Raw genomic sequence first — 26,557 nt, 5'->3', positions numbered from 1 at the left:
CAAGAGCCAAAGCTTCTTGCCATGTATAAAGAGGAAACTAAATGTGAAACTATATCATGTGAACGAGAGCTAGGTGAAATTAGGAGCAATCAATACGCTATGCCTCAAAGATCCTCCAACTTTAACTTTGCACATACTAACCTATGGAAAGGATCTTTGAACTCTCAAGAGAAAAAACGATGTGGAAAATCTCTAAATAGCTTCGTCTGCTTCACCCTCTTCGTTAACGCATGAAATAGAAAGGGCACTAATGAATGCGCGAAAGAATGATCTTTTGGGTGGACATGACTCCTCTTTTCGCCCTTCTCCACCAAAATGAATGAACCAGAGAATGAATGGACCCCCTCCTCTCTTGCATGACATCACTTGCACATGTTTTATCAATTTGATTTTTTCATAATTCTTAGTTCAAAAGTAAATGGCCACGCCACGTGCATTTTAGAAACACGGATTCTACGCCTTGGGATAGGTTTCACAACCATCGATAAGATACAAACGAGCATACGATTTGCAGTTTTAAGTAAGGACCTTCAAGTGTTGCCATTGTAAGTAGGATCCGCCATGGGAGCATTTTATTCCCGCGCAAGTCAATGACAGCAGGTTCAGGTGATAGTTAGCTCCTACAGATTAACGTGTTCATGAACTTCCACTTATATTATAACCCATGTTACCAGGACGTGGCGCTTCTTAGTGGTAAACCGTAAAAATAACTCCACATCCGACTTACTGATGCAATTCGACATCAATACAATACACAACCGCGCTATACACCCCTCGGAATGATCAAGGCCACCAGTATTAGACGATGTGGCTTGATTTGTTTCTTTAGTTTTGAGATTAATTATATGGTACAGTCAGTACTGTAGAGGCCGTACCTGTCACATATTTCATACATATAGCACTTACTGGGCCAAAACAGTGGCACTTTGTGCTTTCACTTTGTTGGACAATCCACTGAAATCTACCATTCTAAGTAATTTTATACGCTCTTCGAGTGTCACCAGACCTGCCTGAGGAGTTATGATGCCACAGTTGCCAGCTTTATAAAGCAGATCAATGGCGCTACCTATATCAGGTCCCCAGGTCTTCCCTGTTAGAAGTAACCTGATGGGCATAAAAAGTCTTTTGCCCTGTGCACGAGCACACAGAAACAACTTCAGTACGTTCAGGTCTGCTTCCGTTCAAACAATTTAAACAACGGCCGGTGCACACCAACAACATAGCTCTAACATTTTCCCTCCCTATGTCTGACGAAACAACAGCCAGCAAAAGCAAACTGCGAGGACACAACATACTGGGAATCTGGAGAGGCTAATATCCATGTACACAGCAGACAGCATCCCAGAAACACAGTGCCCATCCGGATCAGGAACTTCCAACCCACAACCTTACGATTATGAGCTCAGTTCTTAACTACTAGAAAAGTATTGAAAGACTTGAGGACTCTTCTAGCAATATACATCTGTTAAAAACGAAATACTGGGAACAGAATGTTAAAGCTGAGAATGATGCAAACAGATTATCTGAATTTGAAATCAGAAACAAAACACGTCTCACAGGACCCAAAAAGCAAGAAGCACACCTTCCTCTTGAGAGACTTTCCCACACCTTTGACCCATTGTTGCCAGCTATCATGCCCAGTTTTGATTGCACTCTCTAACTCTCCAGTATCATAGGCAGCTAGGATAGCCGCAGCCACTTCATGCAAGTTATCATCGACAATCTCTTTCACTGCAGGACTAAACAAAAAAAATCTATATGAACTTAGAATCCACAATAAGAATGCAAAAGTTCTGAAGAAGAAATAGAACTGAGAAATATACAGCCAAAAAAGGACTAGTAGAAGCTTTAAAGAATGTGAAGGATGGGAAAAGAAATATCTACCTGTTTAATGATTCAGTCAATGGATAAGAAAGTAGATCAGTTAATGCTTTTCCAGAATCAGAAATTACCTCCACACCACCTTTTAAGATTTCAACTGCTTCCTGCACAAAAAATCAAAGAGCCAATAACGGAACAGGAGAGTCATGTTTCATTCACAGTATTATCCTTCCAATGAAATTAACAGCCTGCACCTGCCTATGCAGAGAACATAAAAAGTTTAGAAACCATGTATAACCATCATGAGTTCATTGGCATACTCACTTCTACAAACCTCCCTTCAGATACTACAAGAAGGCCAGTTTCCTTCCAGTAACTTCCAAACGTTTGGGTGATATCACTATTTGGTAAGGCTTTTAGATATTGGCCATTTATCCACCTGTTTGCAACCACAATTAGCTCATTCAAATATTTTAAACATATCCCTTTCGCTGCATGCACCTAAATACAGATCAACTATACTGCAACCATAACAAATTTCAGGTAAAACACCCATCAAATTCATTGCAAAGTTCTCTATTTTGACCCTTTTTGGTGGTTTTTGTTTCCCAGTGGGGTTGGAGTGGGAGATGTTTTCTGCAGCATGCTGCTAAATACACATTCAGCTACACCACTAGGACCATATAGAATTTTCAGATAAAAGATGCATCAAAGTCTCTGGACAGTTCTTTCAGTTTTAGAGGGGGATTTCTAGGAACTTGAGGAGCTCTTTCAATCTTTCCACTCTTACAGGCCCTTTTCTTCATGCAGCTGCTTTGCAAAAGCTTCCATGCTTTCGTTAGCTCATCGGTATTGTCATTTGGTCCGGTCAGCGATGGGACTCATAGATTTCCAACCAAATACCATCTTTTATGTGACTCTCATAATTCAAACATAAACAAGTCCACAAGTATCCAAGGACATTCTATACATCATACTGCTATTACAAACAAAATGAACGGTGCATCATATATTAAGCATCAAGACCAAGTCGATGTTGCAAAATAAATACACAACAAAAAAGTACAAAGAGTAAAGACTCAAGAGCCATAAATGTCTAAAGGCTGAAGTACACATGTCATATTATTCAAATTGCCAAAACATTGCTCAAAGATGGCACACACGCCGAAACCACAAACTGCATTAGGAGCAGCACCTATGGTTGTGGATGCACTCTTTAAGGCAGTGACTTTCTTACACAGGTCATAGGAGCTCCCATGCCATAGATGTCCCAAACTGGCATTGACCTCCTCCAAACAACTAGCAGCAGTGGGCGAGAGGGAAAGTTGGGGTACTCACAAAGGGCAACTTGGATGAGCTTACATGGGTGTGTTTGTCTATAAGCTCTACACAAACAATCTATGATAATAAGTGATGTTGCTTGGTTTAAAACACTCATCAAGTATCAAGAAAGTGTGAGAAAGTGGCAAACCCCTTTTTTGAAACTTGACTGCACTTAACATATCCAACAATATATCCAAATAAATCCTTCTTCAACAACAATTGCATTGTATCAACATGTTTTTAGGAAATACATGCATAGTGAAGTGATTGTGATTGTGTATAATTTGACTAGATAAGAGGGATTATCAAATTTTTGGCCAGCTGGAATTACACGTAAAAAGTGCCAAAGAGATCATCTTGCCCTTGGCATGCACTGCTTCCACAGCATCTTAATACAATCGATGGATATGTCTTGGCTTGCTTGTGTGAGCTGACCACCTCTCCCTCTAGGAAGGAAGATGGAGTTGTACAATAGCCACTTCCTACATCTCATTAAAGATAGATTTAGTATCAAACCACAATATATGGGCATGTACCTCTCCTACAGTATGCAAACTGCTATCCGCAAAATATGCACCTCCTCACATCTCTTGAGGATAGAGACAGGCAGATGGACAAATATTCCAATAGAGGACACAATATATCAGCTTTGTGACTGAGAGTCAAGGCGAATGAGCACTAGATATTGATGTACAATGTACTATACAGTCATGGACTAGTGCAGCCGAATCCCCCTCCACAGTACTGGTCTTTTCCAGACATTCAGCCACAAAATGCCCCAGTTGTCCACATGAAAAGCAATGCCCTGCCGAAATTCCCCACTTCAAGCGATATTGCAACAAAGGCATTCCAAGACAATTCAAACGCAGCCAGTTGGGCCTCTTGTGCGCAGTATCCCACAACATGCACAAACGGTTGCGATTTGCAGCCCACAAGCTAGGGGGAACCAATACTGTGTCAATCCCTCCCATGGCATCCTTAAGCAATGGCCAATAGACTGCCGGACAACATTCAGCTTCAACCCATACTGGGCATTCATGTTGTAATAATCATTGGAAGTCCACCAACGGTTTCCAGCCCAGCACATACATGAGGCATTTGTCGAAGAACAGTGGAACTCTGGCCAAAAGTTCATCCCGAGTGCTTGTTGATTTGAGCAATATCTCATAGAAGCCTCTCAGGCCAACAAAAATATCCTCCACACAATCACCTTGCAACATGGAGTTCAGCCATTGGTGAACCCAAGAAAGCACCACCATCCTACTAGTGAAAAAGAGAATGATTACTCTTTCATAGAAGGCTGAAAAAAGAGCACACAACACTCTTGGTATCCACAATAGCATCCACTACATCCTCTTTATCCTAGGTTGGAAAGGATTTGTGGTTGTGCTGAACATATTCACTCAGCAATGTATTGGCAAATTCCAAGAGACATTCCAAGTCCAAATCCTTGGACTCCTCAACCACGGATGTCGCTTGGGCATAAGAACAAATAGCATGCTCGGATTGTGGAGGGGCTTGAAAATCAGCCATAAAATCATCAAGGTGCTCACTTCAGCAGAAGACATGCTTAGTGCATTTAACAGGGGGTTGCACATGAGCGCCGCGCTAGACATCGGAACAGGGGCAGCCACCTCCGTGCAAGGAACCATTTCTTCCCGCTCTTCATCATCCAAATCAAGCCCCAAGGCATCCACAACTTGATCTATGAAAACCGTGTTTAACTCTTGCATGATGTGGAATATTGGTATTCAGGTACTCTCCTCGGTCTCTCACTTACTCTGTTAGATGGCCTGTGTAAGAATAGCGGGCAGTGCTCTCTTTCTTTCTCTAGTTGGCTCACACAGACCCGACCCTACCCCTCCACAATGCTGAAGCAGAGCGTCTCTCTCTCTCTCTCTCTCTCTCTCTCTCTCTCTCTCTCTCTGTAATCAGTGGTGTCTGGTTGGCGATGTGTAAGTCTCACAGGCCTGCAAACTTCTTTCTCAGACTGTCTGTCTCGTATCTGCAAGGTCGTTGTCTGCTCTCCCTGCCTACAAAGTTGTGGGCAGAACTTCACTGCAAAGAACCCTAATCGCAATTGTGTTTGTGTCAGCTCGCAAGTTGGCCTGCCTTATTGCAGGCCTGTTTTGTGTGCATCTGACTGAAGATCCGCTCCCTAATTCCAACCTGTTCACAGCTCAAGCGCCCTCTTTTGCAAGCTATTTCCCTCTGATGTTCCATTCTCTCTACTCCTTTGGCCTTCAGCAAAACACCAATATCAAAGAGGGAATGTTAGCAATTGTGTTAATCCTTGTCTCTTCCTGTATCTATCTCTTGGTTGTGAGCCTCCATCTGAGTCAAATGGGGGAGTTCATAGCTATAGCACAGGTGATGCTCACCACTTCCTTCATCCTTGGAATGTATGTTGGAGGTAGCACAAGGCACCTTGACTAGATCTGTCCGCCCAGCTTGTCTACCATCCCACGTGCCCCCTGACAGGAGCGCTCAGTTGTGCCTGTTGTGGACTGCCATGTGGCCTCTCTTGCTGATCGGTCAATAATTTGGGCAATCAACAGCTAGTTTAGACCTTCCATGGTCTTGGGGAAACTCTTCCAATAAGCAACACTTTACCTTCCTTCACTGGGATTCTTTTTGTAGAGTCTAACCTGCTATAACAAGATTTGTTGCCTTTTGCCTGTATATAGACTGATTTTTCACATGTCACATTACCCAGATGGTCATCCCCTTTTATATCCATGTGGTCTCCATCATCTTTCCCTTCAATGTTTTGGCTGTTCCAGCCATAATTCTCTCTCTTCCTCCTCATCAAGTTTTTCTGCTCCATCTTGGCACCCTCACTACCCTGTCATCTATTTGTTTTTTGAGCCGGGTGCCTAATCAAACTCAAAGGCGGAACCCTGTGCCACTAGCTGTTGCGCTATTTTGACATGGTATTACATGTCTAGGTTGGATTTTTTAACACAATCTTGGCCAAGTTACTTGTTGATAGTCCCTTGGGAATGAAATGCAACCATGCATTCATTGTGTCAATGTGACACCGACTGTTATGGCCCTAGCAACTGGTGATTGAGCATGTGGTGAAGGATCTGTTGTGCTTGATATGCAATAGTTGGCTGGCTGCTGGCTGTCTTGCCGATGGTGTTTTCTTGCCCTTTCATTGACTACTATCTTGATTTGACTTTTGATTGGTGGCTGATTGGACAACGATGTTTGCTTGCATGCTTCCATCTGTAATCTTTTATCATCGTATTTGCCAACAACCCATTTTGATTCGTTTGCTCAGTCATGTTGGTGGATGAACAATCTTACCCTAGCATGGAGCATTAGGTACCAAGGTTAATCCAAGACAATCCCTGCAATTAAACTTAGGTCTTTCCTCAGATTTTCCTTCCCAAGAAAGAAGAGGAGACACTAGAATTTCCAGCTGCAATGAATTCACCACCTGTCTATCACCTGTCGGATGCCACTGGGACTTGGAAAGGACCATTGTCCATGAACACACCAAATGGTTAAGAAGAGCCAAGGCAAATGTAGAAAAGTGAGCCTCACCATTAAGCACATGCCACCACTAACCGTGAATCTTTGTATTACCATGCTAAAGGCGCCGATCCTCAAGGAAAGCACGGGCAATAAGAGTCTAGGGTTATTGGCCAATACATAGTGCCTGAAACAGAGAAGAACATAGGGTTGTTGTATGAGTCCCCACATCCAAAACAATCACACCTCCCATGGATTTCAAGGTGCAAACATGACTCCACGATATCCAACTTAATCCAAGATATACTTGTTTGCACAAAATCTTTCTTCCGTCGCATGAAAAGGAAGTGTCAAGTGAGATCCTTCAAGGCAACATTGGTCCAAGGCAACAATGTCAAGAAATAGGTGAGCATGGCGAGCATAATAATCTAGGCTACTTTGAGGCGCACATGAAATGGCCAAGCTTGAGATTTCCAATAAACAAACTTGGCTTCCAATTTTTGCGATATCCATTTCAGTAAAACTTTCGGCTGCAAGGGTGACCAAGATGTCTCACAATGTCTACTTGCTGGACAAACATGCCCTACCACCCTAAATTTGGCAAACAGAGCCTGTGCAATCAATAAGGGAAGATTTGGTAGCGTTGATTCGTAACCCCGATGCATACCCAAATAATTCCCATACATCCAAGGCTATCTGAAGAGTAGAAGCATTCGCTTTCAAGTATCCTCAATGAGTGTCTGACCAACAAATTATCGTTGCAAAGGTAGAGATAGACCAACTAATTGCCCCATATCCACAAGATGCGATAGCATGGAAAGAGTAGGGTCAGTAGCAAGTGCAAAAAAGAGTGGGCTAGGGGGACAGCCCTGCCAAACCGAGCACGCAAGTGAACAAGCCTCGATGACTCCACCATTTAGTATAACTCACAAGATGGCACCCATATTGATTGTGTAGATCAACCTAGACATGCAAGGTCCAAAATCCATAACTTGCTATTGGTAATAAATGGCCATCATGCCTCTTATATGTGCATGGGTGTGAACACACCCTTAGCACATTGTACTTTCATATATATATATATATATATATATTCTCTCTAAAAACCTGAAGTGGTACACTCATCATTGTACCAAAAAAACGTATTCAATCTCTACTCTGCTCTCTCGCACTCTCTCTGTCTCTCACATTGCGCATAACGACTGTCTACCTCGATCTCCGTGCCTATTCGATTCCTACAAACTGGTATCAAAGCGTAAGGTGCTGCAGACGATCGTCAGGCTGGGGTAGAAGACCAGAGCTAGCAAGAGATAGCTCAAAGGCGAGCAGGAGAGCCGCAGGCATGCCCCTGTGCTGGAGAGACAGTCGACTGGTGCAGCAGCTAACAACGACTGCAAGTGACGATTGACCAACGTGGTCCAGGCAGCAGGCGTGAAGCAGTTGATGAGCAGTGGCAAGCGTAACAAGCAGCAACGGGGCTCACGGAGGAGGCCAGTGGGCAGCACACGCAACGTCTACAAGCGATGTCTACAGAGAGCTGCGACCAGCCCGTGACGGACAGGTGACGCGCGTCAAACAGCAGCCAGCGGGGTTCCAGGCTCACGGCAACACCTAGCAAGTCAACAGATCCATTAGAATTTTTCGCGTGTAAGCACAAAATCTCAAATTTGTGCAATTTTAGCCCAAAAAGTTGGGGCTTCGCCAGACTGAGCACGGTTTGAGAAAAATTAAGGCATTTGCGTTGAAATTGCAGACATTGTGCGCATTTGAATTGGGGATTTCGCCAAAATTGCTGAAATTTTGCTCATTTGAGTGAAATTTCTCAACATTTGGCCCAAAAATTTGAGACTTTTTCCATAATTGGAAAATTTGATGCAAGACAAGCAAACTTGCCTCAAAAATTGCAGGAATTTGTGACATTTTGTCCCCAACATTTGGAGCTTTTCATGTACATGCACAAATTGGGCTGAAATTAACCCAATTTCTCGACATTGAGGCACATTGGACCCCGTGCAATTTGGGGCTTTTGCCATTTGGGCAAAATTTGTGCAGCATTTGGTCATTTTATGTACATGCAGGTTGAATTCTGTGCAATTTGGACATCAACACTTGGTAAAATTTGGGGGTTTTGCTGAATTGCTTTATTTTGGCAAAATTGGACAGTCCTATGCATGACAGAGGAAATGCAGATGTGTGTTTGACACTTTGAGCATAAAATCTTCGGGCTTTTGACCGTTCGTGTCAAATTTTATGCTCATAGGTACATGTACAACAAAAATTGCAGCTGAAATTTTGGGATTTCTCATGTAATGTGATGCACATGCCCTTGGAACAGCTATAATCAATTGGATAATGCTGTAGCACTTGTTTTGGCACTTCTGAAAATTTAATTACAGATTTGAAATCTGTACTTCTGTGTGGTCATTTATTGCTGATTGGTACTTGTTTGTACCTTGGTCACTCAGGTAACAGTTTGGGCCTGCATTTACTGGTTTTTTGGTCACATTTGGGCTGAAAATCATGGCTGGCAGCAATGACAGCAGTAATCTCATGCACATAAAGAAGCTTGAAGGCGCACACAATTTTGCAGTTTGGCAAAAGCAATGCTACAATATCTTGTTACAAAAGAAGCAAGCAAAGACAATCAAAACCAAAGGGCCAAAGCCCACGGACATGCATCAAGATGATTGGGATGATTTGAATGAGCTTGCACGCTCAACCATAGAGCTATCAATTTCTGATGCCTTGCTATTCAACATTGAAGGTTTAGATTCTACATATGCTATATGGACTAGACTAGAAGAACTGTATGCATAGAAGAGTGCTGCAAGCAAAGTGTATTGGCTGAAAAAGCTTATGGATTTGCGTATGAAAGAAGGTACAGCAATGTCTACTCACTTGAGTGAGTTTAACTCCATTTTCAGCCAGCCGATTGCCTTGAAGTTCATGATTGATGAGGAATTTAAGGCTACTTTCTTGCTTTGCACTCTACCAGAGAGTTGGGATACATTCAGGACTGCTATGAGCAATTCTAATGTGATCCTTTTATATGCTGATGTAGAGAGTGCTCTACTTATGGAAGAAATGAATCGGCATAACAATTCATCCAGTAAGTCTTCCAATGCTTTGCATACTAAGCAGATCACAGCAAAAGGGCAAATATGATGGCAAGGGACGCAATAAATCACGTGGCAAAGATGTTGAATGCCATCATTGTGGCAAGAAGGGTCACTTTAAACGTGACTGCTACAAATGGAAGAAAGAGAAAGGAAAAGGCAAGAGGACAGATGATTGCAAGGAAGAGAAGAAGGACAGTCATCCTAAGAAGAGCAGTGTAAAAATTGAAGAGGTGAATGTAGGTAGTCACTAATGACAATGACAGTGGGAGTGACATACTCTTTGTCTCTTCACATTTTGGTGCACAAGCTTTACTTGCAGATACAAATGATGACATGCATACCTGGATTCTTGATTCAGGTGCTTCCTTTCATGTCACCCCTCATCGTGAGTGGTTTTCTACCTATACAGGGGGTCGACATGGTGTTGTCCATCTTGGGGACAACTATGCATGTGAGATTGCACGTATTGACAGTGTGCAGTTACAGTTTCACCATGGCTCTGTCTTTACACTTCAACATGTACGGAATGTACCTTAGCTTAAGAAGAGCTTGATTAGCACAGGGCAGCTAGATGATGATAATTTTCATACCACCTTTGGTGATAAAAAAATGAAAGATCTGTAAGGGATCTAGGGTTATTGCCAGAGGTTACAAGAGTGATACTTTGTATCCACTTCATGTATCTAGTGTGCGTGACCATGTTGTTGCCGTGACCGAGCAACCAAGCGTTTCTTTGTGGCATGGCCAGTTGGAACACATGAGTCAAACATGAATGAAAGTGCTTTCTCGTTTGGGTTACTTGCATTGTCTTCGTTATGCTAATTTTGAGCATTGTGATCATTGCATTTATGGCAAACATCCACAGACGTCTCACAAAAAGTCTCTTTCTTTGAAATCTTCTCCTCTAGAGTTAGTACATTCGGATGTATGTCAAATGCAAGGATTATCTTTAGGGGAAAAGAAATATTTTGTCACCTTTGTCAATGATGCCACACAGAAAGTATGGGTTTACCCTATTCGTAGCAAGGATGAAGTGTTTGACAAGTTTAAAAAATTCTTGGCATTGGCTAAAAATCACACAGATAAGACACTTAAGTGTCTTCGCTCTGACAATGGTGGGGAATATGTGTCCAAGGCCTTTCAGGCATTTTGTGACAACAAAGGGATAAAGAGGAAGCTCACTGCTCCTCAATCCACCCCAAAATGGAGTTGCAAAGCATATGAATCGGACCATACAAGATAAGGTCCATACGATGTTGTCTCATGCTGCATTACTCCATGGTTTTTGGGCAGAGGCTGTTATGACAGCCGTTCACTTGATTAATTGGTCACCAAACAGGTCTTTGGGGGAGGAGTTCCCCAAGAAGTGTGGTCGGGCAAGCCACCTTCATATGCTCATCTGAAAGTGTTTGGCTGCGAGGCTTTTGTGCACATTCGTAAAGAAAAACGTAGCAAACTTGAGCCAAAGTCTTGTAAATGCATTTTCCTAGGATATGGTAACGAGGGTGAAATGGAGTATAAATTGTGGGATCCCGAGAAAAGGAAAATAGTACGCAGCAATGACGTTATCTTCCGGGAAGATCGCATGCACAAACAGCCCGAAAAGACTGAGGAGGTCCGTAGGGTTGTATTCCGAGAAGAAATACCTTTTGGACAGCAAAATGTGCCTGCTCTACAACAGCAAATACCTTCTGTAAATGAACCTGTAAATGCAAGAAATGATGCTGGTCAACCAGCTATTGCCCATGAAAATGAGCCATTACATGTGCAAGAACAGCCAAAACAGCAAGCTGTTAATGCTGATTTGCAGGCTGAAATGCCAGGACAGCATGCTGAAAATGGAAATTTGCAGGAACAGCCAGCAAACAATGACCATTGGGTTAGGAGATCGTCTAGGGCTACTAGACAACCTGACAGGTTTGTTCTTGGTGCAATTAATGTGGCTGAGTATGTCATGTTGACAGACTGTGGTGAACCGTCTTGCTTCAAGGAAGCAATGGATAGATAGGACAGCAAGAAATGGTATAAAGCCATGCTGTCAAAGATGGAATCTCTTGAAAAAAATAGCACTTGGGACTTGGTGCAGTTGCCTAAAGGGCAGAAAACCCTTCCATGCAAATGGGTTTACAAGGTGAAGGTCACTTCTAGTTCCTCACCAAAGTACAAAATAAGATTGGTTGCAAAAGGGTACAAGCAAGAGCACGGAATCGACTTTGATGAGATTTTCTCTCCTGTAGTCAAGATGACTACATTGAGAACCATTTTGGGCTTGGTTGCAGTTGAAGATATGGAACTCATACAAATGGATGTAAAGACTGTGTTTTTACATGGTGATCTGCATGAAGACATATATATGCAGCAGCCTGAAGGGTTTGTTGAATAAGGGAAAGAAAAAATGGTATGTAAACTCTAAAGGAGTTTGTATGGGCTGAAACAAGCACCAAGAGAATGGTATCATAAGTTTGATATATTCATGCAGTCCCAAGGCTTTCATAGAAGTCAAGTGGATCACTGCTTGTACACCAAGAAGGCAGTAGATGGCAGCCTAACTATCTTGGTTTTGTATGTTGATAACATGCTGATTGCTAGCAGGGATACTCATGCCTTGGATTCATTGAAGCAAAGTCTTCATGGCAGCTTTGACATGAAGGATCTGGGTGATGCAAATCACATTCTTGGCATGCGAATACTCAAAGATAGATCGAAAGGCTTACTTTATCTATCTCAACAGGAGAATATCTCCAAAGTTTTGCAACGTTTCAATATGGAGGGGGGGGAAACAATTGGGGTTGCATTGCCTCCATATATGAAACTCAGTGCAGAGGACAGCCCTACATCTGATGATGAGAAGCCAAGATACCATATGCTTCAGCTATTGGCAGTTTGATGTATGCTATGGTTGCTACACGTCCTAACATTTCCTTTGCAGTGGGAGCGGTTAGCAGATACATGGCAACCCCTGGCAAGAAGCATTGGGATGCAATGAAAGGTATTATGAGATACCTCAAAGGCATAAAGGAGTTGTGCATCTGCTTTGGAAAGCATAAGGCATCTGTTGTTGGCTTTACAGATGCAGACTATGCTGGTTATGCGGACTGCAGGAAGTCCACTTCTGGGTATGTATTTACTTTCACAGGAGGAGCAGTCTCTTGGATCTCCAAGCTACAAAAGTGTGTTGCATTGTCTACTACAGAGGCAGAGTATGTGACTGCCACTGAGACATGCAAGGAAGCTTTATGGCTTTCACGTCTAGTGGGAAAACTTGGCATCTCAAAGTTACCTATTCTCCCTTGTGATAGTCAAAGTGCTATCATGCTAGCACGGAATCCTGTCTTTCATGCAAAGGCAAAGCACATACGGGTGAAGTACCACTTCATTAGAGATGTACTTGACAGCAAGAGCATTGAGCTTGTCAAAGTGCATACAGATGATAACCTTGCAGACCTTCTCACGAAGGGTCTTAAAGCAGAGTGGTTTACTCATTGCCGACAGATAATGGAAGTTGGATAGATATATTTATTTCAGCTTTGCACATACTTAGACTTAGCTGATTCTTTTCTCCTCTTAAGGTACATTGCCTTTAGGTGGGAGGTTGTTGGGAATAAAGGGCCACCGTGCCTTTTATATGTGCACGGGTGTGAACACACCCTTAGCACATTGTACTTATATATATATATATATATATATATATATATATATATATATATATATATATATATATATATATATATATATATATATATATATATATATATATATATCTAAAAACCTAAAGTGGTACACTCCTCATTGTACCAAAAAAACATGTTCACTCTCTACTTTGCTCTCTCGCACTCTCTCTGTCTCTCTCACTGCGCGTAATGATTGTCTGCCTCGATCTCCGTGCCTAATCAATTCCTACACTTGCATGAGATCTACAAACAAAAGACCATTCCAAGAAGTCTAAGGCCTTTTCCAAGTCCAATTGCACCAGAACAATATCTTGTTGTGTGAGCCGTGCATAGTCTATGGGCCTCTGTGCATTCAAGAGCCCATCAATGAAATCGGTCTCCACTATGTAAATTCGAACAGCGAGGGAACTTTAGGAATCAACTTACTCAACCCTTCTTTCCACAATAAAGGCATGTTGCTTGGAGCCCAAACCTATTGGCACATGGCAGCCAAAGGTTTAGCCAAAAGTGATGCATAGCTACTCACGGATATCAACTTCCAAGAAGTCTTGCATGTCATGGGGAACTTGATCTTTGACCAAAGCATAAAAGGGTGCATGGCTTGAGCAATCTAAGAAATCTATCACGAACCCAAGATTTGCAAAGTATTCTCGACACTCACATACAATAGATTGGGGGTCTGGGCCCATGTGACCCTCTCTCTCTCTCTCTCTCTCTCTCTCTCTCTCTCTCTCTCTCAAAAATTAACTCGCCCACTCCCAGTGGCTGCCGACCATGCATACCTACAATTTGACATAACCTGCAGGTATGACCTAAACCCCCCCCCCCCAGCAAGCAACCCCCCAAGATTCCCCAGGTACCACTTTACCAGGCTAACTGCGAGCGCATACTCCGACCATCTCTATTGGAGCCTGCAAGAAATGAATCCCCACGCACCCCTGGAGGAGGTCACAGCTTAGTTGGCGGGCACATTACACACCTCAGCTGCCGAATACTTCCCCCACACATCCCCCTCCCCCCACTCCACCCCTCCGAACAAGAATGTCCCACAATAGCTGGTACGACACAGAGTGCAAGGAAACCCGGCTCCGTCTTCAACAGGAGGAAGCACGGGGAGTACTCACGCATAAACAAGCACGGTTGATCTTCCGTCGCCTAGTGCGACGGAAGAAACGAGCCTACCTCTCCAAAGTGGAACACGAATTCTGCCAGCTATTCTTAGGACAGGACAGCAAAGAGGCATGGAAGGCGTTTCAGGAACCCCGAGCCAAGACGCCCATCACCTCCCTAGACACTTGGCACGCATATGCAACCTCACTATACCAAGTACCCAAGCAGCCTCAGCTACCCCGGCCCCCAGGGAGCAGACCCGGATCATCCACATTCTTCAGCACGGGGCGGGTTCGAGAGCCATTGACAGACTCCAAAATGGCCGTGCCCAAGGCCACGAAGGTTTGGTAGCAGAGCATTTGACCCATGCTAGAGACATATTGGCACCTCTCCTAGCACACATGTTCAACAGAGCCCTATGCGAAGGCTTCCCAGCCAGTTGGTCAACCCACTCCATAATACCTATCCTGAAGGCCGGAGACCCCATGGTTCCCACGAACTACCGAACAGTCATGGTTAGCCATGTACTAGCCAAGCTCTATGGATCCATACTGGACCACGAGCTGAGCAAGTGGGCAGAGCAACACCAACACCGAGAAGCAGGACAAGCAAGGTTTAGGAGGGGGTTCTGCACCCTTGACCATATCCTCACACTGAGAGCCATCATAGAGGAGGGCAAAGCACATGGAAGACGGGTGTACTGCTGCTTCATGGACTTCCGCAAGGCCTTCGACACAGTCCCACGAGCGAGGCTCACGCAGAGACTACAGGAACTACAAGTACCAACCGAAATACGATGGTGGATACTGGCACTACACGAATCAGTAACGGGCCGAGTTCAGGCACCGAGAGGGCTGTCAAAGGAGATCACTAGCACCATCGGAGTCAAGCAGGGATGCCCACTCTCGCCCACCCTATTTGGCCTCTACATTGATGAGGTCTCAGAGTACATAGATAGATTGGGCGAGGAGGGATCGAGCCTGGGAGGGACATTGATACCTATCTTACTATATGCGGACGACATAGTCCTCATCTCCAGCACACCCGAAGGGCTGCAATGCCAACTGGACGCACTATAGGCCTTCTGCCAAGACAAAGACCTAACTGTGAACCTGGGGAAAACCAAGGTCATGGTGTTCAACACGTCAACCCAATGGCTCCGACGGTCGGTACCCCCCTTCACATACAGTGGAGAAACCGTGGACGTGGTCCAAAGATACGTCTATATGGGGATTACATTCTCTGGACCGAGATTTACCCTGAGAAAAGCCGCGGAAGATAGACTAACCCGAGGCTATGCAGCCCTCGAGTCAATGGAGAACCAATGTGCCCGCATACAGTTCCAGGAACCCCGGACAAAGCTCTGGCTTTTTGACACCTTGGTCACACCAGCCCTCCTGTACGAGGCTCCCATATGGGGTCCAATCTCTACCACACGCGGAGGGCCCCACAAGATCAGCCACTGCCTAAGGAGGAGGCCACCTATGAGGGATGGGACTAGATGGAGAGACCCCTAATACTTATGATCTCACGGATGATCCGAAGCAAGCCCTCCGTACCACACGAGATCATCCACACAGAGCTGGGGGCACCGCCCCTCGTGGCTAAGGCCCTCTTCCAGACCGTGACCTTCTTGCGCCGAATATGGGACCTGCCCCGGCACCAGTACCCCAAACTCGCCCTGAAGTCATCCAAACAGCTAGCAACACAAGGGGACACTAAGTGCTAGTATGCCTGAACAGAGACCTGGCTACGGCTCCATGGCCTGCACATGGACCACCTCCCCCCACTACAATATAGCCTAGACTGCCCACACCTGGAGCTCAGCCGAGAGGAGGTAAATCGCATCACCAGAATGGATATCATCCAGACAGACACCGCCAAGACATGAGTGACCCCCACATCGGAACTAGGAACCAATAAGGCTTTCTACCAAGAACACTTCATGCATATCTCCCCGGACGGCTTCATCACCCGCCCAAGCTACATGGACACACACCTGTCTCACAAGGTCAGAAGTGCCATCGGACAGATCCGCACGTCCTCACACCAACTACGGGTCGAAACAGGCGGATACGGGACCAACCCCCTCCCCCCAGAAGACCGAATCTGTCAGCTCTACCATCTCGAGCCAGAGACAGAGGAACACTATATCTGTAGATGCCCAGTGTACTACGAAATCCGGGGACGCTTCCACTGCCTATTCAGCGAAGGATTCGGACCACTCTCCAAGGTGATGGAATTCAAAGACCAGAGATGCCTGGGGCTCTTTCTACTGGAAATACAACGCCACAGAGACCACCTCCTATGAACCACGGAGCAAAGACAAGGAGCCACCAACCAACGCACAGTCAACGATTTCTACCAAATACCAGCTACCCTCCCCACCACCGAGGCCCCACCAGCCCAACCGGCCTCCCGGCCCCCAGGGACCACCTTAGAAATAGCCATAGCGAGAGGTAACGCCCGGCGACCATGCCCCGCCGGCCCCCGTCCCCGCAGAAGACACTGGTCGAAGATACAAGGGATACTACGCTGCCATCGGAGGGCCCTGCCCCGCCGTTTTAGCCTCTCCATGCTGGACCGACCCATGCGGGACATCTTAGGATGAACACCCCAGGAACAGTTCCACACCGCACTGGGAGTACCTCTAGATTGTATCTAGTCCAAATATCATTTTTATACCTACTCAATTTAGTTCAAGATAGCATAAATGTTAGCTTCACTAGGACTTTTGAAATCTCCCAGACATTTGTATGCAACATTTTGGTCTCATAGGCCAACTTGGCCTGTTATAAGCGTTAATATAACTTTCTTTCTTTCTTTCTTTCTCTCTCTCACATAGGTAATTATATTACTTAACGAAAAAAAGTACAAGATTACATGATCTCCTTCCCTTTTTCCAAATCATCTTAAATTACAAGATGTAGGATGGGTCTAGACCTTCATTCATAAACCCACTTTACAGAAGATCAAATAATTGAAGGAGTACAAAAGTCACAACAAAGAAGCAGCAGATTGTTTTATGCCAAGGAGCTAAATCCTCCCTAGGGAGAAGATCAACATGATGCACAAGATCTAACTGCCAATGGAGAAGACCCTTGAGTTTGGCTATGTGTCCCAAGTCGCCCACGGCATAGTCAAAGACAAAAGCCTTCCGCGAGATCCAATTAAGCCAACAGCCCGAAAATCTGAAAAAATGGAACAAGACCTTCATATTTGGCTGCACCAAGGTAGGATACTTGGCCCTAGCAAAACCCCAATCAAAGGGATGCAATAATAGACTAAAAACCGCTTGCCAAATATTTGTCAAAAGAGTCCATGTTTGCCTAGCCAAAGGGTAGGAAATAAATCTATGATGCTAAGATTCCACACTAGTTGTACAAAAAAAGCAGTTGCCATTTGAGATTCCGTGCTTACAAAGGGCCAAGACAAGGGGAAGCCCACCAATGATCTCTCTCTCGAGACGAACGTGTCATCATCACAGATAAACACCAATGACGGGGCGTGGCACCCGCCTGAGGTTTGCAATATGGAATTGCAACGGAGCTATGAAGACACACGCATGACTATTCCAAGACACCTTCACCGACAAGGATATCATCCTATACATAGAAACCCACCAAAGCCCAGGCACACGCCTACCTGAAGTGAGGGGATACAGATGGGAGACGGCATGCTGTCCTAGAGCCCGAATAAAAGAAGGAACCTGAGGGTCCAAAGGAGTCGCAGTGCTGTACAAGGAGGAGTTACAGCCCATGGTGCATGTCATGCGGAAAAATGAGGCGGCCCGGTTCATGTGGATCCGGATACACATAGATTGCCCTCGAGACATCTACATGGTGGTGTGCTACTTTCCCCTGGCACACTCCCCATACGCACCATAGAAGGGGGAGTCACCATACTTATCACTGTACGAGGACATCATGCACTACTCCAACTTGGGGGATGTCATGTTGGCTGAAGACTTCAATGCCCGCACAGCGCAAACACAGACTCCCTTCTTCGAGAGTGAAGACCACATATACAAAGAGATAGCACTGGAGGAGATAGGGCTGAATGCACCAAGTATGGCAACCACCTACTGGCGCTAGGGGACACGCACGGATTAGCCATCCTCAATGGGTTGGACAAATGGCTAGGATCGGCGGACACCCTCACATGCTTCCCACATAAGCATGCAGCTAATTGCAACAAACGAGGGGCACCACGAGCCCCTACACAAAAACTAGGAGAGCAAGCACAGTGGATTACATACTCGGGCCCCTATCACTTATCCTTGACATCTAGTCCTTCAAAAAATAACCCCACCCGCTCACAGTGGCCGCCAACCATGCCTACTTGCAGTTTGACATCGTCTCTAGATATGGCCCAACCCCCCCAACAAGCAGCCTCCCAAGATTCCCCAGGTACCACTTCACCAAGTTAACTGCGAGCACTTATTCCGACCACCTCTATTGGAGCTTGTAGGAAATGAACCCCTACTCACCCTTGGAGGAGATCACAACACAACTGGCAGGAACACTCCACACCTCGACGGCCAAGTATTTCCCCCACACATCCCCCCGTCCCTCCCCTTTGACTTGAACTTCCAATTCCTCGCTAACTTGCGTAGGATTTTTCTGATCAAGGTGGTGGAACAGGTAATCAACATCGGAAGCAGGCTCAGGGAAAATGGCTGATGGAGAGAGAGCATAACCCCCCCCCCCCCCCCTCTAAGGCACAAAGGATGCGGAATTTGGGCAGAACAGAATTTTTGAGGTCGCGAGATCAGTGTCGAGCTATGAGTGCCAGCCTACATGGAGAAGGTGCCTCTGTGACATAAATATGAACACTTGGGTGGCATTCTACAACATCCTCCCATTCAAGCGTAACAACCCGATATTCATGCCATACCCTCGAAGAATGGGAGTGGATTTTGACCCCAAGGTCCACGGCCGATATGACTTCCTTGTGATCTATAACACAAATTGTACCACGCCGGAGGAGACCCTTAGCTTCACCCAAGAGAATCTAGGTGACTCCATAGTCCATTTTGTAGATGAATTTTCCTCGAGCCTTGACCCTACATTTATTACTACCTGTAATTACCTTAGGCTACTTAGGATCCTACTTAGGCAAAACCCCGCCCCACAAGAACACAACCTTCCACCCCTTTTCTTTGATCCCAACGCCATAGATAGTTGTGCCATGGCTCATTAATAATCTTCGCCACTTTTATCTCCTTGTTTTGTTTATCCCTTCTAGAAGATATGAATGATAGCCACTTTACACATTGCAATCATCCATTTCTCTCTACTACCACCCTGCAAGTCCACCTGAACCTCAAGGGATACTTGCAAAGTCGGCAATTTCTAAATAAGTCTCTTAGGCCCCCTTCTCCACCCCACTCGGCTGCCAAAGCCAAGCTCTCATCTTACCTATGTAATCCAAAAAAAAAAAAAAAAAAAAAAAAAAAAAAGCAAAGATGAAAAGCAAAGAAATCACAACGAACAGTAGTCTACCCCACATAGGCCACAATCCCTACATCTAGGGGTTCTCAAGTTAGGTGCGTCCAGTGGCCTCAGTTGGCCGCCTAGCCCTTTTTAATCCCCCCACTACAGATGGTTAGGGCACATCAAGGGTAGGACATACCTAGGGAGATAACGCTCATGTCACCCTAGGCTACACGCACCGCACACCCCCCCCCCCCCACCCCCCCTTATGCACAAATTGGGTCCTCAAGTGTGGGACAACACCCAAGCTTGGTTCAACCCAACTCCCACTTCCACTAGCACAAGCACAATGCACCACACGGCAGAGAAGACACCCCCGGGTAGTGCACCTTATTTTCCTTCCAGGTACAAACAAAAGGGCCCAACCACTAGCTTCGGAGGCTCCATCATCCATGCAATGTGCCCCCGGCCTCCACCACTTTAACCAATTCAAAAGCTTCTTCCCAAGACCAATGCCCCCCCCAAGACCCCATCATCATTGACTCACATGATGGCCCTTTTATCTCGCTGAACCTTCACCAACTCAAAACTGCAAGAGTCCTGGAACTACCACCCATCTAAGAGGGGGGTTATCTTATCTAACATGCCACCATGTAGACAAAACACAGCAGATACATATCCAGGCAGCCCACTCAAAAAGTGAATGAAGAAGCTCATTTGGAACAGTGTAGGACAAGGCAAGCTCACCAAAAAAGGGAAACCTTGTTAAAGAATGACAGATGATCTCTCAAAGACGACCGAGAGCACTGAATGTTTTAGCAAGGACATAGCTGGTATAATGCAGAGTGCAAGGAAACCCGGCTCCGTCTTCAACATGACGAAGCACGGGGAGTACACACACACAAACAGGCACGCCTGATCTTCTGTCGCCTTGTTCAAAGGAAGAAACGGGCCTACCTATCCAAAGTGGAACATGAATTCTACCAACTATTCTTGGAGATAGAACAGCAAGGAGGTGTGGAAGGCATCTAGGAGCCCCGTGATCAAACACTCATTACCTCCCCGGACACATGGCATGCACATGCGACCTCATTGTACAAAATACTCGAGCAGCCCCCACTGCCCTAACAACCAAGGAGCAGACCTGAGTCATCTACATTCTTTAGCACGGAGCGGGTTCGAGATGCCATTGACAAACTACAGAATGGCTGAGCCCAAGACCATGAAGGCTTAGTAGTAGAGCACCTAACCCATGCCTGGGATGTACTTGCACCCCTTCTAACCCACATGTTCAATAGAGCCTTGTGTGAGGGCTTCCTTGCCAGCTGGTCAGCCAACACAATAATACCTATCCTGAAGATTGGAGATCCCATGGCCCCCACGAACTACCAAACAATCATGGTTGGCCATGTACTAGCCAAGCTCTATGGATCCATCTTGGACCATGAGTTGAGCAAGTGGGCGGAGCAACACCAACATCGAGCAACTGGAAAAGCAAGGTTCAAGAGGGGGTACTCCACTCTTAACCATATCCTCACTTAGAGCCATTATAGAGGAGGGCAAGGCACACAGGAGGCGGGTATATTGCTGCTTCATGGACTTCCACAAGGCCTTCGACACAATACCATGAGCCAGGCTCATGTAGAGACTACAAGAACTAGAGGTCCCGCCCGAAATGCGTTGGGGGATACTGGCACTTGACAAATCGGTCACGAGCCGAGTCCAAACACCAAGGGGCCTGTCAAAGTAGATAACCAACACCATTGGAGTTAAACAGGGATGCCTCTCATCTACTTTATTTGGTCTCTACATTGATGAGATATCAAAGTACATGGATAGATTGGGAGGGGAGGGATCTAGCCTAGGAGGGATAGTGATACCCATCTTACTATATGCAGACGACATAGTTCTCATCTCTAGCACACCCAAAGGGCTATATCGCCAATTGGAGGCACTACGGGCCTTCTGCCAGGATAAATACCTCACCGTGAACCTGGGGAAGACCAAGGTCATGGTGTTCAACACTTCAACCCAATGGATTCGACGGTCAGTACCCCCCTTCACATACGGCAAGGAAACCGTGGAAGTGGTCCAAAGATACGTCTATCTGGGGATTACATTTTCAAGACTAAGATTCACTTTGAGAAAGGCAGCAAAAGATAGATTGACACGAGGCTATGCAGCCCTCGGATCCATGGAGAACCAATGCAACCGCATACAATTCCAAGAGCCCCGTACAAAGCTCTGGCTATTTGACACTCTAGTCATACCAGCACTCTTGTACGAGGCTCCCATATGGGGATCCAATCTCTACCACACGAAGAGGGCCACATAGGACTGGCCATTGCCTCAGGAGGAGACCACCTATGAGGGATGGGAGCAAATGGAGAGACCCCTGGTACTAATGATCTCATGGATGATCCAGAGCAAGCCCTCCCTGCCACATGAGATCATCAAAGCAAAGATGAGGGCACCGCCCATTGTAGCTGAGGCCCTCTTCCAAACAATGGCCTTCTTGCACCGACTATGTGGTACCCAAGACTCACGTTGGAGTCGTCCAAACAGCTAGCACTGCAAGGGGACACTAAATGCTGTTATGACCAAGCAGAGACCTAGCTACGGCCACATGGCCTACACATGGACCACCTCCCCCCACTACAATACAGCCTAGATTGCCCCCACTTGGAGCTCAACCGAGAGGAGGTGAACCGTATCATTAGAATGGACATCATTCAGCTACACACGGCCAAGACATGGGTGACTCCTACAGAAGACCTAGGGACAAAGAAGGCTTTCTAATGGGAGCACTTCCTACATATATCTCTAAACGGCTTCATCCCGCCCAAGCTACATGGACACACACTTGTCCCATGGAATCAGAAGTGCCATTGAACAAATCCGTACATCTTCACACAAACTACAAGTCGAGACAGGTACATACGGGACCCACCCCCTCCCCCTAGAAGATCGGATCTGCCAAATCCACCAGCTTGAGCCAGAGACAAAAGAACACTACATATGCAAGTGTCCAACATACTACGACATTCGGAGAGGCTTCCACTGCCTGTTCAGAGAAGGATTCGGGCCACTCTCCAAAGTGATAGATTTCAAGGACCAGAGATGCCTTGGGCTCTTCCTCCTGGAAATACGGCGCCACAAAGACCACCTCCTTCGGTCCTCGGAGCAGAGATAGGGAGCTGCCCAACGCCTGCTCACAGAATTCTACCGAGAGCCAACTACCATCCCCACCCCTGAGCCCCCACCAACCCCACTGACCTTCCGGCCGCAAGGGACCACCCTAGCCATAGCCGCAGCAAGAAGCATAGCCTAGCGCCCACGCCCAACCGGCCCCCACCCCCACAAGAGGCACATGTCGAGGATACAAGGGATACTACGCCACCACCGGAGGGCCCTACCCTACCGATTCAACCTGTCAATGTTATATAGACCCATGCGGGACATTTTAGGATGACCCAGCTCCATGAGCAGTTCCACACCATACTTGGAACACATATGGATTGTACCCAACCTATATACCATTTTGTACCTACTCAATTAGTTTATCATAGCATTAGATGGTAGCTTTACTGGGACCCGGAAAGCTTCCTAGACATTTTGTATGTAACGTTTTGGTCTCATAGGCCAATTTGGCCTTTCGTAGACATTAATATAACTTTATTTCTTCTCTCTCTCTCTCTCTCTCTCTCTCTCTCTCTCTCTCTCTCTCTCTCTCTCTCAAAAGGTAATTGATGAAAAAGGTACAAGATTACATGATTACAAGATACAAGATGGCTCTAGGCCATCATGGATAAAATCTGAGACATCAAAGTCAAAGTACAAAGGAAGCAAAGTGACTAGAGGGGACAAAAAAAAACTGCACTATAATAAGTGAGCAAATCCTATCTAGGGAGAATGTCTGTTAACTCAATCAAGTCGAGCTGCCAATGAAGAAGCCCTTTCAAGCAGAGACTATATGACATTACACTCCCAATGAAGCATCAAAGATGAATGCATTCCTCATGGTCCATATATGCCAGCAACCCTAGAAGTGTAAGAAGGAAAAGATCACTTTTATATCAGCCTACACGGGATCCACAAACTTGGGCTGTCCAAAGATCCAATCTTTTGGAAGTATCGATAGCCATACCACTTGGAACCAAATGGCTTAAAGTAGTGACCAAACCTTCCATGCCAGTGGGCAAGTAAGGAGCTGATGGCAAGGCCTCTCTCTTTTTTCGTGAAGATAATTGAATTAGATAGTGAATATTTACATTATACCATCAGGTTAACATTCTCTCTGTATCTCTTACTTTCTATTACATCAGTCCATCAAGTCAGCATACTCTGTCTCTCCCACTCTCTGTGTAACTAATATTTACATGAGACCTGCAGGCTCTCAGAACCAAAACAACGTATCACAGGAAAACTACTAATAGATCACACAAAAGGAACAGCTTGAGTAGAGCGAACGATCGCCAACCAAGGAGCAGCAATATCCAAAAGAACCAAGTCCGCTAACATCATAGAGGAGATTTGCCATAACACTATTCCACGCACATGGGCCACATGCCCACGAATGCCCGATGCTGAATCAAAAATAAAGGCATTGCGAGTACAACAAATATGCCATAGGGCTGTCCATCTAAGGAAATGAAATAGATAGGAACAATCTGAACTCAAAGAGGGCATAGAGCACATATTTCCCATAATCCACGAACCAACTAATAGGCGGTGCTGAGTCACCGAGGACCACACGGGAAATGAAATTCCAGATCTATTGTGCAACACGGCAGGAAACAAAGAGGTGAAACAATGTCTCATCACACATAGTGTAGAAAACACAACACCCAGCAGAGATCTTTCGGGCGCGAAGCACTTCTCCCATTGCAAGACCCCCAATGAGCAACTGCCACATGAACACTTTTCCCTGGTACGGAACCTTAGACTTCCAAAGCTGGATAATCTTTCCCGCCACTTCTTTTTATTGTCCTTGCGATGCCATAACCTATTCACTTTCCCCATGACCCATCTCTTGGCTTCCACCATCTAATGATATATATGATTAGCTGACCTTTTCCCAAAATTATCAGGAAGCACAAACATCCACTCACACCAAGGATCCAATGGCTGTAACGCAAGCAAAGGAAAGAACCTCTGAAGACAGTCCTGTATGGACGACCAAATGTCCCTGTACCAACGAGGCAGCCTAAAGTACTGACAAATATGCTTAAAGGAATAAAGACGGGGCTGCCCAAGAATAACACCATCACAAACTGTCTTCAACCCCAACCTAGCCATCCAATTGAACTTGTCTGGCTGCAAATCTTTTTGTGGCCAATCCAATAACCTTGAGGAAGCCAGTATTTCTCCTTGCAATGAGTTTTCCTCTTTAGGAATATCCGGGGGACGCCAAACTGCAAAACGAAGAATCTACTGCTAAGAAGCTATCAAATGAGAAAGGAGAAAAGACTTGGAAACCTTTAAAGGCCTCGTAGAATTAAGCTCATGCCACCAGGAAGCATGAATAAGTGTGCTACCATGAGAGATGCAAGTCTTTTCTATGAAGAATTTGGCAATGTCTGACCAAGGATGACACTAAGTACATAAACTCTGCAACAGGGATAGCCTCAAATTGACATCTAGCAAAGCTGCACCCCCCATCCTTTTTGGAGTGGTCACATGCTGCCAAGAGATCCATACCTGCCCCAAACGATTGCCTTTCTTTTTCCAGCACATAAATCTGATAGGCTAAACCAAATCCAAAATGGACTTCTTAGTCCAAGGAAGCAATGGCAGAAAGAATGAGATCATACTGATCATAATGAATTGAGCCACTTTTAGTCTAACATGTAGTGGCCAACTCTAGGATATCCACTACATGAACCTGCCATGAATTCAAGAGGCCATCCAATCCAACAAGGCTCGGGGAGAAACCTCCACACCAATAGGATATCCCAAGTGTCCGGTTATATTACCCCTTGTGATCACAATTCCATTCCAACCCAAGGCCTGCAAATCATTCTCTGTACAAGAGAGAAGGGTGGATTTCTGAGTATTAATGTGAAGACCCGATACCAAAGCAAAAAGATTCCAAGCCACCATTGCCCGCCTTAAGGAACATAAAAGAATCATCTACCAAAGATTGACCCACAAGCTATTCATCGCCAGGAAGAGTTAAGCCAACTGTCTCACCTTGAGCTGCCAACTTATCCAATAATGAGAGAATGGGGTGAGTTACCAAAGCAAACAGCAAAGGGCTGAGAGGACAACCTTGCCAAAGAGACCAAGATAAGGCAATTTCCTCCGTAATCCCTCCATTAAGATCAATGCGGGCCATAGCACCTTGACTTATGGTATCAACTAGAGAAATCATACAGGGCCCAAAACCCATTGTAGACATTAATTGCCGCAAGAAAGACCAACTGACATGATCAAATGCCTTCTCAATATCCACCTGAAGCATAACAACCTGCTGGCTAGAAGTTTTGCCTTAGTCAATTCTAAACTGAACATTCAAAATGTTATGCATTATATTCCGGCCTTTATTAAAACCGTATTGACGTGGATGAATGAGGTGTGGAAAAACTTTCTACAAACT

At 45.4% G+C, this 26,557-nt stretch overlaps 1 protein-coding gene across 1 annotated transcript in view; it reads right to left on the bottom strand.

The window, feature by feature from the left end:
* Positions 1 to 618: 618 nt before the first annotated feature.
* Positions 619 to 26,557, bottom strand: part of ERS (glutamate tRNA synthetase) — a 77,598-nt gene continuing 51,659 nt past the window's right edge. Inside the window, exons 10-13 of the mRNA XM_087661949.1 lie at positions 2,146 to 2,260; positions 1,885 to 1,985; positions 1,583 to 1,739; positions 619 to 1,130 (exon numbers count right to left, since the gene is read on the bottom strand). Coding sequence (XP_087518075.1) covers positions 903 to 1,130; positions 1,583 to 1,739; positions 1,885 to 1,985; positions 2,146 to 2,260 — 601 coding nt within the window. The 3' untranslated portion in view covers positions 619 to 902. The remainder of the gene's footprint in view (positions 1,131 to 1,582; positions 1,740 to 1,884; positions 1,986 to 2,145; positions 2,261 to 26,557) is intronic.

This window comes from Lygodium microphyllum, chromosome 21 (genome assembly GCF_053477565.2).
Source record: "Lygodium microphyllum isolate KBCC chromosome 21, Lygodium_microphyllum_v1.1.10, whole genome shotgun sequence".
Classification (NCBI taxonomy): Eukaryota; Viridiplantae; Streptophyta; class Polypodiopsida; order Schizaeales; family Lygodiaceae; genus Lygodium; species Lygodium microphyllum.
Note: the sequence above shows the minus strand (reverse complement) of the source record. Positions and strands in the feature narration are given on the sequence as shown.